This window comes from Aristolochia californica, unplaced genomic scaffold (assembly GCF_029961685.1).
Source record: "Aristolochia californica isolate CCGP_79_NKW_82.1479 unplaced genomic scaffold, dmAriCali1.0.hap1 SCAF_11, whole genome shotgun sequence".
Taxonomy (NCBI): Eukaryota; Viridiplantae; Streptophyta; class Magnoliopsida; order Piperales; family Aristolochiaceae; genus Aristolochia; species Aristolochia californica.
Window position 1 is genome coordinate 34,147,614 of NW_027181782.1, and position 16,420 is coordinate 34,164,033.

General features: G+C 36.4%; 2 protein-coding genes across 5 annotated transcripts; both read right to left on the minus strand.

Moving 5' to 3' along the window:
* Positions 1-4,298: 4,298 nt before the first annotated feature.
* LOC137944042 (probable protein phosphatase 2C 27) lies at positions 4,299-7,825 on the minus strand. 4 transcript variants are annotated; one of them, XM_068789539.1, is made up of 5 exons: positions 7,736-7,825; positions 6,592-6,788; positions 6,219-6,410; positions 5,723-5,928; positions 4,299-5,156 (listed from the first exon to the last, which is right to left on the minus strand). In XM_068789539.1, the coding sequence occupies exons 2-5, from the start codon at positions 6,673-6,675 to the stop codon at positions 4,604-4,606; spliced, it is 1,035 nt and encodes a 344-aa protein (XP_068645640.1). In that variant the 5' UTR covers positions 6,676-6,788; positions 7,736-7,825; the 3' UTR covers positions 4,299-4,603. The 4 variants fall into 4 exon arrangements, with proteins under 4 accessions (XP_068645640.1, XP_068645638.1, XP_068645639.1 ...); XM_068789537.1 differs by having other exon boundaries at positions 6,592-7,365; XM_068789538.1 differs by lacking the exon at positions 7,736-7,825 and adding an exon at positions 7,231-7,699.
* A 1,504-nt stretch (positions 7,826-9,329) lies between these two features.
* LOC137944939 (acyl carrier protein 2, mitochondrial-like) lies at positions 9,330-15,762 on the minus strand. Its single transcript, XM_068790755.1, has 2 exons — positions 15,428-15,762; positions 9,330-9,950 (listed from the first exon to the last, which is right to left on the minus strand). The coding sequence occupies exons 1-2, from the start codon at positions 15,623-15,625 to the stop codon at positions 9,774-9,776; spliced, it is 375 nt and encodes a 124-aa protein (XP_068646856.1). The 5' UTR covers positions 15,626-15,762; the 3' UTR covers positions 9,330-9,773.
* Positions 15,763-16,420: the final 658 nt, after the last annotated feature.

Consider the following 16,420-nt stretch of genomic DNA (forward strand, 5'->3'; position numbering starts at 1 on the left):
AGAATAGGAAAATCATCTTCTACCCTGAAGATTCTGTAATAATTAAGTTGACTCGCCTGACGCCATTTTTGGCGACGGAATCGGCCCCATTGTTTGATGAATGGAATGAGGAAGCTGAGTAATGTCAAAAACCAGCCTCCATGGTGGTTCAGTATTCTTTCTATTCCAATTGATAACTGCCGTAGAGTCACCTTCAATACAAACAGGGAGGCTGAATCTGCTGACAGTGATGCGGAGACTGCGAAGAAGAGCTCTGGTCTCCAAATCAATGGAGTTAGTGGTAGCCAGAATCAGACAGCAGACCCGGGGTTGCAGCAAACTACTGCTTCATGATAGTGAACATGTCTTTTTCTGCATTGTAGCTGTTTCTGCCTTTTCTCTTGTGGTTTACACTGTATTAATCTTTTTTTTTTTTTTGAGTAATACAATATTAATTTTTGAAAACGTACAAATCTTAACAAGATTGTATGACCTTTATTTGGTTATATTATGCAGGTTCTTGCTGATCTTCATCAGATGGACATTCCTTGCATGAGAAACCCTGTCATATTATGGTTAACACTGCAGTTCTTGATTTTTTCAAATTTTGTTCCTTCACACCATAAATTTTTTTTAGCTCTCAAATATAGATTTTTTGGAATGGTTTGGTAACTTGCAGTGACATTTTAACAAGATAGTAGGACATTGGTGGTGTTATAAGTTTTTAAGCCCTAAGTAGCCACACAACATGGACTCGAGTATCCCAACTTCTATGAAAAGCGTAGCTCTCTCTCTGGTGATAGTGTCTAACTTGAAATACTAACATTGAAATTTATGTGGCAAAATCTTAACTTTTAGCAACTTCAAGTTTAAAGTCTCAACTTCAGTAGACTATCACTTTCAGTCCCTTCTTCTAGTTTTGTTGGTTTCTAGAGTTAGCACATAAACATAAGAGGTCTCAAAGGAAGAAGAGAAGAGAGGAGAGAACAAACCAAGGGAGAGAAAGAAGAGGAAAGGAGAGAGAGGTGTCACGACGAATTTGAGCCAAGAGAAAGAGGCTTGAATGCTCTACCTCATACCTTAAGGTTGTATTTATAGTTGTGGAAAAATGTTAGCAATGATTACAATGCCCTTAGGACTACATGATTCAAAAGGAAAAAGACATAAGAGGACATACACTAGCTTACATAATTACAATTTTATGTCGTCTCTATGGAAGTTCTCCTTATTTACTAACCATGCCACCCCTACACACGTGGGTGTCTTTTAACACTCCCCCTCAAGGTGGTACTTTGCAAACAATCTTGGTAAAAAAACTTGTGTGCTTGAAAAAGAAATTTTGATTGTCTTGCTTTGATTCATCTTGTTCTTATTCACATCTTGCTTGTAGTCTTCATCTTGTTCTCCCCCTTCAATATTCTAGTCACATAAAATTTGATTACCACAACACATGGAATTCTTCAATGTAGGTTATACTTCTTCTTCTAAAATGATAGCAACACCCATATTTCAATTCGGAAGGAGGTGCAACCACTGCAGCAGTCAACTTCCAATCTGAATTCTTACACGCAAATGAAAATAAGAAGAGGACATATAGAGTAATGAATGTAACTGGACTTAATTCAGCTGGTAGAATCTATCATGGTAGATTTTGTCACCTAACTCATCCTGTATACTTCTCCTTTTATTCTCCCCCTCAAGATGGTAGGTAATGATAGTGATCCCATCTTGAAACAAAAAAAAATAGTTATAGTCATCATCTCCTCCATCAAGGTATCCCAAGGAACTTCTTCTATTTTGAGATAGCACATCCTTCAATCAACTGTTTGGTTCATCAGGTTGGCTCTTGTTATTTACCCTTGAAGAAACTTAGCTAATAGAGAATTAAATTTTATCTCTGTAATGGTTATTGTTACGTGTGCCGCCACCTGCTAGCAAGCAAATGGAGTTTCTTCAACAGGTGGAGATGAATCTGTGAAGAACTCAGTGGAAGGTGGCTCTGCTGCCAGGTCAGATGTGTTAACAGGGAAAAAAGGTGTTGATCTATTCAAAAGTGAGGAGAGTGGTCCCATAAAGTCTGATACACTCATACTTGCTCTCTTACTTGCATGTTCTCAAAACCAATTTTGTCATAACAGAAATATTGTAGATCACATAAAAATAAAACCTTTCTAGATCCAGTGAGATTCAGCATTTCTTAACAGGTTTCTGCCACAGGGAGTTCATTGTTGGAAATAGATACTCTCCGACATCATTACTGCCCTGTTGTTTCCAGGTAACTCAAAATTAAATTCTACTTGTTTTCCCTGTGTTCTTGATTGTATTTTGATTGTCTTTTCAGATTTTATGTGTCAGATTTGTCGCATCACTTGAGACGGATCTGACGGTAAAGGATTTCAGTTCTGGCTCGTATGCAACTATATTTTAGTCAGAGGTATTTCTTATTTCTGATTCATCAATTTGTTGTTTCTACTTCAAAATATATTTGTTGAAGTTCAGCAATTTGGTTCAAAAGTTTAATGTAAGTTCAATTAAAAAAAGAACAAAAAGGTTTAGTATACCTTCTTGGATATAGTCTCACTGGTGTCTTCGGTCCCTCAGCAGTCGGTATAACCAACATTTTCAGAATCTATAAGACTTATTTTTTTCTGATGAAAAAGTATTGCATGTTTCTAATTACTCAAGAACAACTGTTAGGAATAGGCACATTGAGCCACACCAGAGCCATTCTAACAGCTGTAGGATGCAGAAAGTTCCACCTTTTCCAAACAGTGCTTCTCATTCATAACAGGGCAGCAAGGCTTTTGGGAATAAGCAGCTTAAAGTAGCAGACTGGGCGGCGAATAAAACAGGTACCACCTGCATTCTACAAGGTGACCCACGCCAACCTGTTTATTTTCTGAAGCTGTTTTTCCTGGTTGGACGTTTGGTTCCCAAAAATGCAATGAAGAGGAGGCTAGATGTGAGCCATCCTTAGTGTTTATTCTGTTGCTAAATTGTGATAAAAATGTATTACGCCCACTCGGTGTATAAAATATCTTGACAATGCTTTAATGCATGATATAATAGCCAATTAGAGCTGTTTTTCTTACTATATGATCAAGTTATTTGAAGAAAATCCTACACTCAAGAATTCTAGAAACATTTAAAAATGATACTAATGCAGCCATTCAGATTATAAAATGGTGTAAAGTTATAGAGGAGATCTGTGGTATGTGCCAAAGCTCACTAACAACTCAGGTATGATCTGTAATATTTAATATTTGAACAGCAGAGATGCCTGATGGTTTACTAAAAACTGTGGTGTTAGTAGCTCCTAGGAAATGCATCACGGTTTAACATCTCACATTTGTTAGAATTTTGATGGCAGCTCAAGCAACCTTAGCAATAATAGTTCAGATTCTTCAGAACACCTGCTTACAGGCAGTGAACAAGTAGAACTGATCACTTCAGGTCATGTCAAAAGGAAATGGGATGTCTCCGCCATATGATCTGTATTTTTATGGATTCCAGTCTTGTGCTTTGTTGCCGTTGAGCTTTAATCGAAGATAATTCATGGTTTTGGCTTTTGTGAGAGCATCCCTATATCATTGTCATAGTTATGGTTAAATAGATAACCTAAGCCTGTCTGAAAGCTGAATGCGAGTAGTGTTCCCTGCAAAAAGTTATACAAATTTTGTGATCATTTGTTTGCAGAATGTGAAGAAGACTGCTCATCCTCAGGTCTGTCTCTTTCTTATTCTTTCTTACTCCTCTTATTAGTCCGTCTTCTCATCAAATCTCTCTTCTAAAAACTGGTTCTGTTGGCCGTATAGAAATGAATATTCAGAAATATGATATCTAGATGCTCATATCAGAATTACACCATCTAACTCATCTACCAGCCTCTCTTTTTCTTATCTCTCTTTATAGTCTGTCACCACATCCTTCTTAACAAAATCTATTTTTTCCAAAAAAATTATACATATAAAAGCCTTTCTTTTCATTTGCTTTCCTACTTCGCTTACTGCTGCTTTCCTTCTATTCTTTATTCTATTTTTCTCATAATGCTCCTGTGGTGCTCTTCATTACCTCTCTCTTCAAACTCTTCCAACTGTTCCCATCTTGATAGAAAGTCCTGTACTTCAAATTGATGGAGCCCAACCAGTCAAGACTTCCACCAGCTATCTGCATTAATACTTCAACCATCTACTTGCAATAACATGGAGGTTCTATAATAATGGGCCAGTGACTTGTTAATTACCAGATTCTTCATCAGCAACAGAGGAGAGAAATATCCACATAGGTACACCAGAAATGGATAAGGCTAACTCTAGAACTGAAAGAAAGATGCTGCCTCGGTGTATCTTTATTGTTAAGGAAAGACCAATGGAGCTACAAAAGGAGGAAAGAAATTAACCAAAGATTCATTAATACAAATAAATTACTCTCTCTGATGTACATGATTTTAAGAAAACCCTCAACCAAAAAAAATCAACACATCCTACAATTTTATTGCCCTTGTCAGCCAACAACCTCTGTACCCCCACCAAATTCATTTTACAGAGCCAACAACCTTTCTGTACCCCCACCAAATTCATTTTACAGAGCCAACAATTTCCTGATACCAAAACCCTTTCATTGTTTATTGTTCCAATGCCCCTTTAAGAAAAGTTAATCCTTCTAGTGATATGCTTCTCCTTACACGTGCTTTAGGAATCTCAATTCGAGGAGGAGGGTGGGGGGAAAAACATATTACAATAACTGTCAAGTTATCACACGTGTTCCTCTTGAGTGCTTCCCTTACTAATACTCGGGAGCATCTCTCAAGATCATTGTGAAGCATGAGCTCCTTTCTCACTATTGTGACTGCACACTGACTGCTCATCACATCCCATAAGCCATCACAACCCATGATGAGGAATTCGTCTTCCTCTGTGACAATGATTTCCTGCAGCTCAGGCTCTGCACTTAAAGGGCAAGCAGAGCCTTTAGGGCCCTTCATATGCCAATCTCCTAGGGCTCGTGCCACTGATAGCTGACCATTTAGATAGCCATCATAGACTACACCACCCAGTTGCTCGATTCGCAGCTTCTCAGAGCTACAATTGGGTTTGTGGTCCTTAGAGAGTTCGACTGCTCTACCTCTTTTACCTAACACAGCTCGGCAATCACCAGCATTTGCAACAAGCATGGTCCTGTGTCATGAATAGAAAATGCTTGCATGTGAATGCTTCTAATGAAATTGATATGAAAAAAATACTATAGCACAACAGGTACAAAAAAAAAAAAAGGCAAGATGAAGAAAGCAAAATGCACAATTAGCTGATAGTTATGAGTCAGGGTCCAAATATCTTAAAAGGTTTATTCTTTGTAATGCAAACATATGAAGTAGCTATTTGAAAATCATGGTGAGAAATGATAATGGCAGTATTTATTTTTACCCCTCTAAAACAACTTGCATTTATAGAAATTACTAGGAGAATCTTTTAGAATTCATCATTGACACCGGTTTGATTTCCAGCTATAACAATTTGAGTCCCAGAGGTCTGGATACAAGATATTCACTTTGTAATATAAAAAATACTGCTGACAACCACAAAAGAAAGAGTGTGCCCATCATACTTGGCTTAAGCAGTTTATCGGTAACATTATTACTGATACACCAATTTCTCTGACAAACACATGGAACTTTATTCCAAGTGAAGTAAGAACAAGAAAAAACAGGTTGCTTTTATAAAACTTGTTATGAGTAGATCCACACCTTCCACAAATGAGCGCAGTCAAGGCTGTGGTGCCCGAGGAGCTGTCTAGAGAATGAGTATCAACAAAAGCATGGTCTGCTTTGACAAATGCACTCTTAATGGCCTTGTCCATGCAATTGGGAAAATAAGGATCCTCGATTATAAATTTCAGAATGTTCTTCCGAATAAAAGATGCTGCATCTACACCACCATGTCCATCAAATACCTGTAAATCTAAAACAAAATTAGCAATTGCATGGTCCCAAGTCAACCTTAATACAATTGGTCCACTAAGATAAGAATTCCTCAATGGCAACCTTTACACAATTTCCTAATGGGAAACAATGACAAGAAACTGAAATATAGCACACGGTTACCAGACTACAATCAGTCAAGTACAGTGAGACAATTAACACTGAAATTTCATGATTTAACTAGATGGTAGATTATATTAATCATAGCAATGTGAATAAGATTACGAATTCTGAGTGGCAGTGGTTGAAGTCAGTTACACACCCCATAGAAAGCACCAGGTGATGGAAATTCTGCCGTTTCTCCTAGATGTTCTGGTAGATTATCTATACAGATGTGTTCATCTTCCATAAACTGTTTCGGTCCAATCTCTGAACAGCTACCAGAACGAAAAATAGGTAAAAATCCTGAATGCACATCTGCTGGTGACCTTGAGCCTAGTCCTATATCCAAATCCTATCAAAGAAACAACAGAAGGAGATGAATCAATTGTGATGGTTTGAAGCCAATAAAGGATATAAATTAAGATATAGATTGAGATGTATTACATTAAAAAAATATTGTGAACACCAAAAGCAGTAAGAATGATTCAGGGATAAAGATTCGGTATAAAGAAAACTGAAAACAAAAAACTCACCAAATCGGTTGCAGACCTTAGTTGTTTACCACTCAATGAATGACATATAATTGAAAGGTGCCGTGGTGGCTTCCCCATATTCATCTGCTTCAAGCTGCCATCAATCTCAGAAATTTCTTTATTTAGGGAAGACCCATTACTGTTGTTCTTATCGTATCCACTGTCCAACACTGTAAAAGGAGGTGAAAAATCTGCTCCTGCAGCCATTTTCCTTTCCACAACATAAATTTGCTATTTCCCAGAAGAAAAAAAAATCTAAGTCAACCCTTCGGAGAGAACTTCTTTCAGACTGTTCTTCAACCAATCCATGTTAAGTGTTCGAAATAAAGAGATCCAAGTATAAATTGAGCTAGATAGCTAACAAAGAAGACAATCTTCAGTCATAAGCCCTTTTAAATACTGATCAATAGTCATTACACAATCTATTTATTATAACCAATTCAGCACCTCACAACTCGGTATTAAATGCTCATCGATCCTCATAATCATTCATTCAACTTATTTATCTTCCAGAACACAGAAGTCTCAGCATAAGGCCACACAGATCTCTCTCATTTCCGAAAAGCAATCTCCCTCGTCTCATTCAAACGAAAAATCTAAGTCCTTCCAACAAACGAACTAAAGAAAACGACCACTTACGTGCTCATAGACAACAGACATCCTTGCATCCACAGCGACACAGTAAATCTCCAAATGCTTTTTTTTTCTTTGTCCTAATAACCAATGATCTCCACAAACGATCAACTCCTGCTTGTCTTCGTCAAAACCCAACACCTTCGTTACAAAGAAAAACCCAAAGAAACCATCAACGAGATATATCTGATTCCATCTTATCTCTGAGAAGTACGGAACTCATATGCGAACCAACGAAATTACAGCACTTTCCATAATTGAAAATGATCAGGAACCAAGGCACCTACGAATCCAATCCAAAACACAACCGGAATCTACTGTTCACGAACTATCCCAGAAACCCTCCCAACAACCCCACAAATTGCCACCAAAAACCAGATAATAATAAAAAAAAAAAAAAACGAAATTCCCAAATCCGCTCCAATTCAATGCTCGCCTAATCACAAAAAAAAAAAAAAAAAAAAAAAAAAAGATAAGAAAGACAGCGAATTCCAACAGATCAAAAACTTACACTTGTCCAGAACCAATCCTTTCCTTCTCTGTTTCAGGTAGAGAAAAAAGGTCCGAGAAAAGTTGGCTTCCAGAAAAAACCACTGCTTTGGAGAAATGGACGGAGAGAGAGACAAGAGACAACCGACTCCGGGTCTTATACTCCCAATCGGCAACCGGCGATCCCAGGTTCTCCGGTTATTGCCCACCCTTACCTCGCAGCTGTCGGAGGGGGTGACACTGACGGACACGTGTCTGTGTCACAGCGGAGGATCGACGGGTTGAACGTAAACTGTGTGGGACATGTCCTTGCCGTTGGATCATTGATCTGAGGAGACGGACGGCGGATTGTCAAGGAGACCTCTCCCCTAGGCTTGCGAGGGTAACGGCAGTTGACGACGGAAGGGAGATGAGGAAGGATTTGTGGGTGATGTGGCGGACGGTTATTGGAAGAAGAGGATCCTGTCTTGTAGTGGATCGAAGCCAACCGTTTTACCAGTTTTTCATGAAATGACGTATATGCCCACGCTGATCGTAGAAATTGACATCTATGTATGAAACATGGTTCACTCACCTCAAATTGGGTCGGGAGGTGGAAACCCCATAAGGTACAAAGGTGCCTCGCCCCTCTAAAAATTCAATATATTTGATCATATAAGGACTATACCACTTAGTTGAGATAGGAAACTCGGTTTCACTCACCTAAAAAAACCTTTCAGGTCTTACCTTCAAGGACCAAACATAGAAAAAACCCGTCAAATTTTTGATCAAGATGAGTTTCGCCAAGCCCAACCCTCGAAGTAGGGATGAGGTGGGAATACGAGGATGAGACGGGGATGGGTCTAGTTTGTAGGAACAAGGTGGGCATGGATCATGTTTAGAGGGATTGGGGTTAAGGTTCAGGGTTAGATTCAGATTTCAAAAACCCGACCTGACCGAAAAGCTAGGGAAGAGCATGGGCCACATGGCAACATCTTCTCCTCTCGATAATTTTTTATTGTACATTTGACCAAGTCAATTTTTGGGGAATAGATGGGGCGAGTATGACCTCAACTCGTTCACTTTGATAAAAAAAAATAAGATAAGAATTACATTCTCATTTTCACAAACTATTTTTAGGAATAATAATAATCAAATTCTCTTTTTTTTTTCTTCTTTTCCATGGGGTTCTAAACAGACCCTTAAGCTATTAAAGCTTTAGAAAGAAAAAGGGAAAATTTTGAACATAAATTCAAAGAACTGACTGCAATAATGGTTTAAGACCAATCTGATGAAAAATTGTTTCGTGCATCCGTTCAGAGGCATGAGATTTGCTGAAACAGAAAAAACGAGTCTCTAAAACAAAGCACTCCAACTCTCTTACAAATGCCTCTTTCAGATAGAGAGAGCCTTCTGCCTGCATCACTGGAGAGGCCTATTCACATAAGGAAAAAGAATCACACTTCACTGTTAGGCAAACCAGAAAACTATGTTTTAGAGGCACTCACTTTTTTCTGTTTCTGACAAATCTCAACTCAACTGGTTAGTTTGTCAAAAGGAACCCCATAACTGTATCTACTTGACCCTTTATAGCAATCAGCAATGCGGTAAGCGTTCAAGAAAGAAAGCCAATAATCTCTCAAGTTTCAGCTCATGCAATTTGCCATTGAGATGAAGAGTACAAGAACACAGACAATAAAAAGGCAGACTCGCAGGTGCTATTTCCTCCAGAACAACCAGGCACACAAAAGATGCTACAGAAGCCATCCCAGACACTGTAGCAAGCCGTAGAAATGCCTGCCCTGTCAGGAAGACATGGAAGACATTTCCCATTCACCATCTGAAGTAATTTTCTGCAAATCAATTGTTATGATCAGCTGACCGCAATGCTTATGGGTTCAATCCACACAGCCACAGTTCCTCTACAGACGGTAGAATTTGAAAGATTTATTTTACTGATTTTCTAGGTTCCTAAAAGTGAGAAAACCAAATTGAGAATCAAGCTAAGTACTCAGGTCCTCCTGTCCAAGCAGATGTCTGCAACCAAAAAAAAAAAAAAAAAAAGACTTCTCTATTGTTCATTATTTTGCCTGAGGATGTGAAGCAATGAAATCAACAGCAAGGTTGATAGTGTTTATCTTGTCTGCTTCATTGTCAGGTATCTCAAATCCAAATTCTTCTTCCAAAGCCATCACAATCTCTACAGTGTCCAAACTGTCAAGACCCAAGTCGTTCTGGAATTGAGCAGTCGGAGTAACCTGTCAAGAGAGCAAACCAAATCAGCACCAGACAATAGGAACTCTTCTCAAGACAAGTTGCAGAAATTGATTGATGAATAATTCATTCGAGCTTGATAAAATCAGAACATCTCATAATGCAAGCAACTTCTGGTATTGGGCTGACAAGGTGGTAAATAAACCAGTGCTAAAAGTAGGAACAAGACCCTGAAACAGTTTGAGAAAGACAAAAGATAGGTTTTTTAGCCCAGAAAATTAATCACATTGACATCTAACTACTACAAAAAAAATTATCAGCTGGTTATATCTTTTTTTTTTTTTTTTGATAGACTTATAAAAAATCATTTCAATCTGTAAGTAGCTGGTAAAATGCTCTCAGGGAAGAAAGTAGAGCTTAGCTGAGACTCTTGCAAAAAGTAGAGTTTGAAAAACATTAACAACATTATTCTACCTCGTAGAGAAAAAAATAACCAAGTTTGGTGACATAAAGATGTGGAAACAGGCAAACACCCAATAAATAAATTTCAAAAACCTAATAAGGATTGAAAGACAAATGTGAGACATGAATCCATAAAAAAAATTCGTATTGAGAAGTGCATGATGCACATATGCACAAGCACCGACATGCATGCACACACACACACACACATACACATATATAAGCTCCACTTCTTCATCTTAGAAATTTGACAAAATAAATCAACACAAAATAGATCCATCTACATCAAAGATATGTTTATCTAATTTCATCTCTAAAGCAAAAATACCACGTTCAAGCGATTACTACAAATAATGCATTCATGCTATAAATGAGACTAGCTCTTCATCATTTAAAATGCTGATGCATAAATAAATGTCCTTCCAAAAGATGCTATCATTAATAAATTCATGCCAATGTCAACTGGAAATGCACCAGGCCCCCATCCTCATATGTTGACTTGATCAAATAATTTTAAAAAAAAAAGTTTTTGGCCTTAGGGTGTCAAACTCAGCTTACCTTTTTGGCATGTTTTGGATATATTTATGGTTCAAGAAAATATTTCAGTTTACATGGAAAACCTTGAAATAAATAAGTAACAAGAAATGACATGTCCCCATGACCCACTTTCAAGAGCACATGTTGCATTGCCCAGTTACTCGTCTTTCCAAGAAAGAGTATGCAAACAGCAACAAAAGAAAGCCTACCATGTGATCACAAGCTCAAAATATAGATTTTTTTTAGAGAGAATTATCTATAAGCTCAAAATATAGATCATCCAGCTACCAAAAATTTTCACTTTCAGTCCCTTCCCAAATTGTAGCTTCGATTCATGCAAACATGGGGTCATGTTGGGAGCTGATAGTAACATTTTACCAGAAAATGAGCATTCTAATTTCAGTGACCAGATATGCCTCTTTCTTTAATCAAGAACTTTATGGCCTAGGTGGTTTATCAAGGAGGAGGTGAATTAAGATATTTCAAATTAAAATTAAAACAAGTGTAAAGTAAAAGCATGTACACACCACAAGTTTAACACAAGGATGTTTTGTTATTAATGTTCCCTTATTGGTATTCACAACCCAAGAACCCTTACTTGGGAAGTTCCACTAATTAACTCTATTAGCTGGAATTACATAAAGAGATTCTGACTCTCTTTTAAGCCACATGTATGCTCAAATACACGACCTACAATAATCTCCCTTGAGATTTGGATAGATTCTAACTCTAGCAAGTTCTTCTATCTAGAGTTAAAGGTCCTAGATCAACCAATGAAGTAAAGAGTAAAAATACAAAAGAAGAAAAACTTACACCCTAGAATTTAATGGGGAGACAGCCTTCTTTCTCTTTCGAGATATCCAAGTCTCCAACTTTGAAGCATAGTTGAGAATAATTTTAGAGCTTGATGTAATATGATGCAAGGAGATATTTCTTTGAGAGGTGATGGAGTCTAAAATGCTAAGTTTACAAATGTTAGCACTATTAAGTTTTGTTCTCAACAAAATATAGATGGGAGTCAACTCTAAGGCAACAGAACTAACAATGGACTGTATTCCAGTGCTCCATCCAGTGCTCCATACATTGTTTTGCGGCTTTAACATTCCAAAGGCATGTGCAGGACTTGATTCTGGCACGCATTAAATTGACTATAAACTTCGACACTAGAAATTCCTTGACCATACATTAATTGATCGCAGATGGACTCTAAAAGTACCAGGAAATGTGTAAAAAGAAAAGCTTTTGGCTTTAATTTACAAAGCTTAGAACTTATCCTTCTAACTTCAATGCATAAAGCAAATAGTCTTCTGATCCTATTGTATTTATAGAGACAAAAGGTGGCACAATAGTATTACTTTGAATACAGTTATGTGACCACTATGTTGTGTTTCTCAAAGCAGACCACCCAAACGTGTAAAAAGTTGGATAACTAAATATGCCTAAAGTTATACAGGAAGAAACCCTCCCCCCCATTTGAAGTCTTTTCTTGCTGCAATTGTTGTTGCAACCTTCAAGCATTTTCTTCACTCAACAAAGGAAATAAGTTAAACAAAATTTCACCAACCCTTTCAACATTGTTTAGGTGCAATTCTAAATAGGTTCAAAAGCAAATATACTCTTAGGGTTCATGCTTCAAGTTAAAAGACAACCACGTGTGTGTAAAGGTGGCATGACTAATAAATAAAGAGAACTTCTATAAACATAGCATAAAATTGTAACTATGCAAGCTAGTGCATGTCCCTTCCATATAAATGACATAGAATAGTAATTATGCAAGTTGGTATATGTTCCCTTATGTCTTTTTTCTTTTGAAGCATGTAGCCCTAAGGGCATTGTAATCATTGTAAACACTTTCTCACAACTATAAATACAGCCTCAAGGCATTGGATAGAATATTCAAGTCTCTTCCTTTTGGCTCAAATTTGTTCTTACACCTCTCTATCTCTTCCTCTTCTTTCTTTCCCTTGGTTTTTTCTCTCCTCTCTCCTAAGACTTAAGAGTTCCTCTCTTCTGTCATTTCCTTAAAATCTTTTATATTTAGGTGTTGGCCCTAGAAATCAACATAGTATCAAAGTAGGTAAAGATATGACATAGAAAAGGAAAAGAAGATAGAGAAAGAAGGGAGGAAGAAGAAGAAGAAAAAAAAATGAGGAGTTTTTCGTTTTTCCCTTTAGTCTTATTCTTTCTCAATTCCTGTTTTTTATTGGATTTCTCACTCTCTTACCCTAAGTGTCATATAGCAAATTATATACTGTTGGAAAAATCTTTGAGTCTAGTTTTTAGCTCAAAAAGAATTTTTTCAATTAGAGTTTTCTACAAAGAGAAATCGACGTTTGAATAAAAAATGATCAAGCAATAGAAAAGTTTCGAGTAGAAGCTACAAGCCTCAACTTTTAGACCGGTTTGTACCAACATGACTGAGAATTTATATACAGAATTATATCTCAAAAGAAATCTATATGAGTCAACTTTTTATCCCAATAAACAGTTTCTCAATCTGATTTTTCTAGAGAGAGATATCCAAATAAGAGGAATCAAAGGTCATACCGGTAGCCTATTGTATGCAAAAATCTGAAGTTAAGACAATTTTTTTCTTCATTGTTTTTGTTATTAACTTTGATTAAGTTTCTTATTTGTTTTCAAACTCTGAAAAAGATTTTATCAACTTGAGTATCTTTCTTTCCTTTAAAGTTTTTTTTCTTTGATCTCACATTACATTAGTTCCCTTAGAGAAGTTTTTCCCTATATGAATTTAGTTTCCTTTTTGACAAAGTCTGAAATTTTTTACTTAAAAAATCTTATTTCATAATTCTAAATTTCAAATATTAGTTTCATAATCCCTTATTCCATAATTTATCTGTTGAATACTTTCTTTCCAAATTGTGTTAAAAAGTAATTGCCTTATATGAGAAAATTTTGTTTTGAAAGTTTTCATTACTATGTTCCATCTCAAAACTTTCTTATTGGAGATTTTTTTAAGTTTCCACAATCATTATGCTTGTAGAGAAATTATTTTTTTATCACTCTTTTGAGTCAAACTTGATCATTTTTAATCTATCTATTGGTCTAAAAGCAACTTCTTCTTACTTGGAAAAATGAAAAGTTGCATCGTGTTCCTCCTTTCATTTGAAGTATGAGAGTTGCTATCTTTTTATTCACACTCTTAGTTCCTCAAAGTATTTTTTTTTTTTTTTAGTTTGTGTTTGTTAAAACATCTTCAAAGCAATGCATATAGACCTACTACCTAAAAGTATAAGAGTGTATTCAACATCCAGCTTGAGTCAAGTATTTTTATTTTACAACTAAGATGTGTTCTTTTATTTGAGCTACCCTTAAAAAGTAAATAGTCTTTTTGTTGTGTCTCAAAATTGGGTCTTTTTCTACCTTTAAAATTGAGCGGAGTGTGTTTCAGATTATGACCGTTTTGACTGGTATATAGAGATTTATCGTACAACTAAGAGTGATTTTTCTTCTCTCAACATTATTTTGTGCAAGTTGGGTCTCTTAGTAAAGAACAAAGAGATTTTCAGCTTGAGGAGGAGAAGTAGAATAAGAAGTATAAGAAAGAGGTAATCAATAATAAAAAAAATCATGTGTTGTAGTAATCAAGTTTTATATGCCTAGAATGTCCAAATAAGGGGGAGAACAAGATGAAGACTACAGGCAAGATGTGAACAAGCATAAGATGAATCAAAGTACGGCAGCCAAAATTTCTTTTTCAAGCCACACAAAATCAAAATTTCTTTCCAAACACACAAGTTTCTTGACCAAAATTACTTTGTAAGTTACAAACACCAACTTGAAGGGGAGTGTTAAAAGATACCCCCGTATGTAAAAGTGGCATGGAAAATAAATAAATAAAACTTTCACAGAGATAGCATAGAATTGTAATTATACAAACTAGTGCACGTCCTCTTATGTTTTTTTTCTTTTAAAGCATGCAATCCTAATGGCATTATAGTCATTATAAACACTTTCCCACAACTATTAATATAACCTCAAGGTATGTGGTAGAACATTCAAGTCTTTTCCTCTTGGCTCAAATCCGTCCTTCCACTTCTTTCTCTTTTCCTCTTCTTTCTCTCCATTAGTTTCTTCTCTCCTTTCTCTTAAAAGCTAGAGTTCCTATCTTGCCTAATTCCCTTGAGATCTTTTATATTAATGTGTTGGCCCTATAAATCAACACTTCATACTACTGAAACACTTCTAAGTAGGTTTAAAAGGATAACAGCATAACACAAAACTGCACATAATTAAGCACATAAAAGAGCCCTTACTATCTGAAAGACTCAAACATGAATCCTGTAAACACGCAGCACGACCACTGCAAACATCCGCCTATTTATCAAAATCCATAATCGACTGAATAAATTTGCTATCCCCATTACGAAATTTCAATCTCAACGACCAACTCGAATAATAAAAACCCAACTCGACAGCGTAAAATACATATCCAAGCCAGAAAAGCAAGAGAGCGTCCCAAATTTGCCACCTAAAGAGAAAAGAACGACCACCCATTTACCTTCGAGGGGTCAACTTTCTGGAAGTTTTTGACAACAGAGATTACACGGTCGGTAACCTCCGATTTGTCGAGGAAAGAACCTCTCACTTCCTCGGAGAAACGACGCCCAAAGACATTACAGGAGATAGGAAATGGGGAAGGATGAAACGGTTGAACTTTCAGTCTCAGATGCTTCAATACAGCATTCCTTAAAGCCATTATAAAGCTCCAAATCCGCCCAAAAACTCTTCCACTTTTCTCCTGTTCTCTCTCTTCTCGCCTTCCTCAGAGAATGGAACAATAAGTGGCAAACGCCGAAAGCAGGACTGAGCCGACCCTAACTGATCGATAGAACTAGCGCAGGAACCTGGAAACCACTACATGGATCCACCAAATGACGAAAACACCCTACTGGATACCCTCGGACTAGTACTAGAGGTAATGGTAATGGAAATTTTAAACGGTACTACCAGGTATATACTTCTATTATATAAATTTAAATAGAAAACTGATTCTAAATTTAGATTTAAAATTAGATTTTTAGACCATCTTTGTAATTAATAACTAGATCAATTTCCACATCAGAATGTACACCTAGTATAATTTTAAAATATATAAATCATGATATTGGTGCAATCTGATTTCGACTCACTTAACTAATACTCGAATTTGAATATCATGGACTTCAAATTATACAATTTATCGTATATGAATCTCATGATTCTGATTATGTTCTACTATAACAATGGCTCAAGTTTCCATTTCTTTTATTTTCTCCCCAAATTCGATCATTTTGTGAGAGAAAAATTATTAATTATCTCTTATTTTATTTTCTCTCGATGATTCTTTGTTGTCAAACAATAGAAAATAATTTTGTTTCCCTTTTTATTTTCTTTCCGGTGGGTTCCAAACAGGCCCTTACATCCATTGGCATTCTTAATCAAAAACTCTAATTTGACCAAAACTTGGACTGAAAATTACGAGGCTTATTATGGAGTTATTTATCCTTTTCTA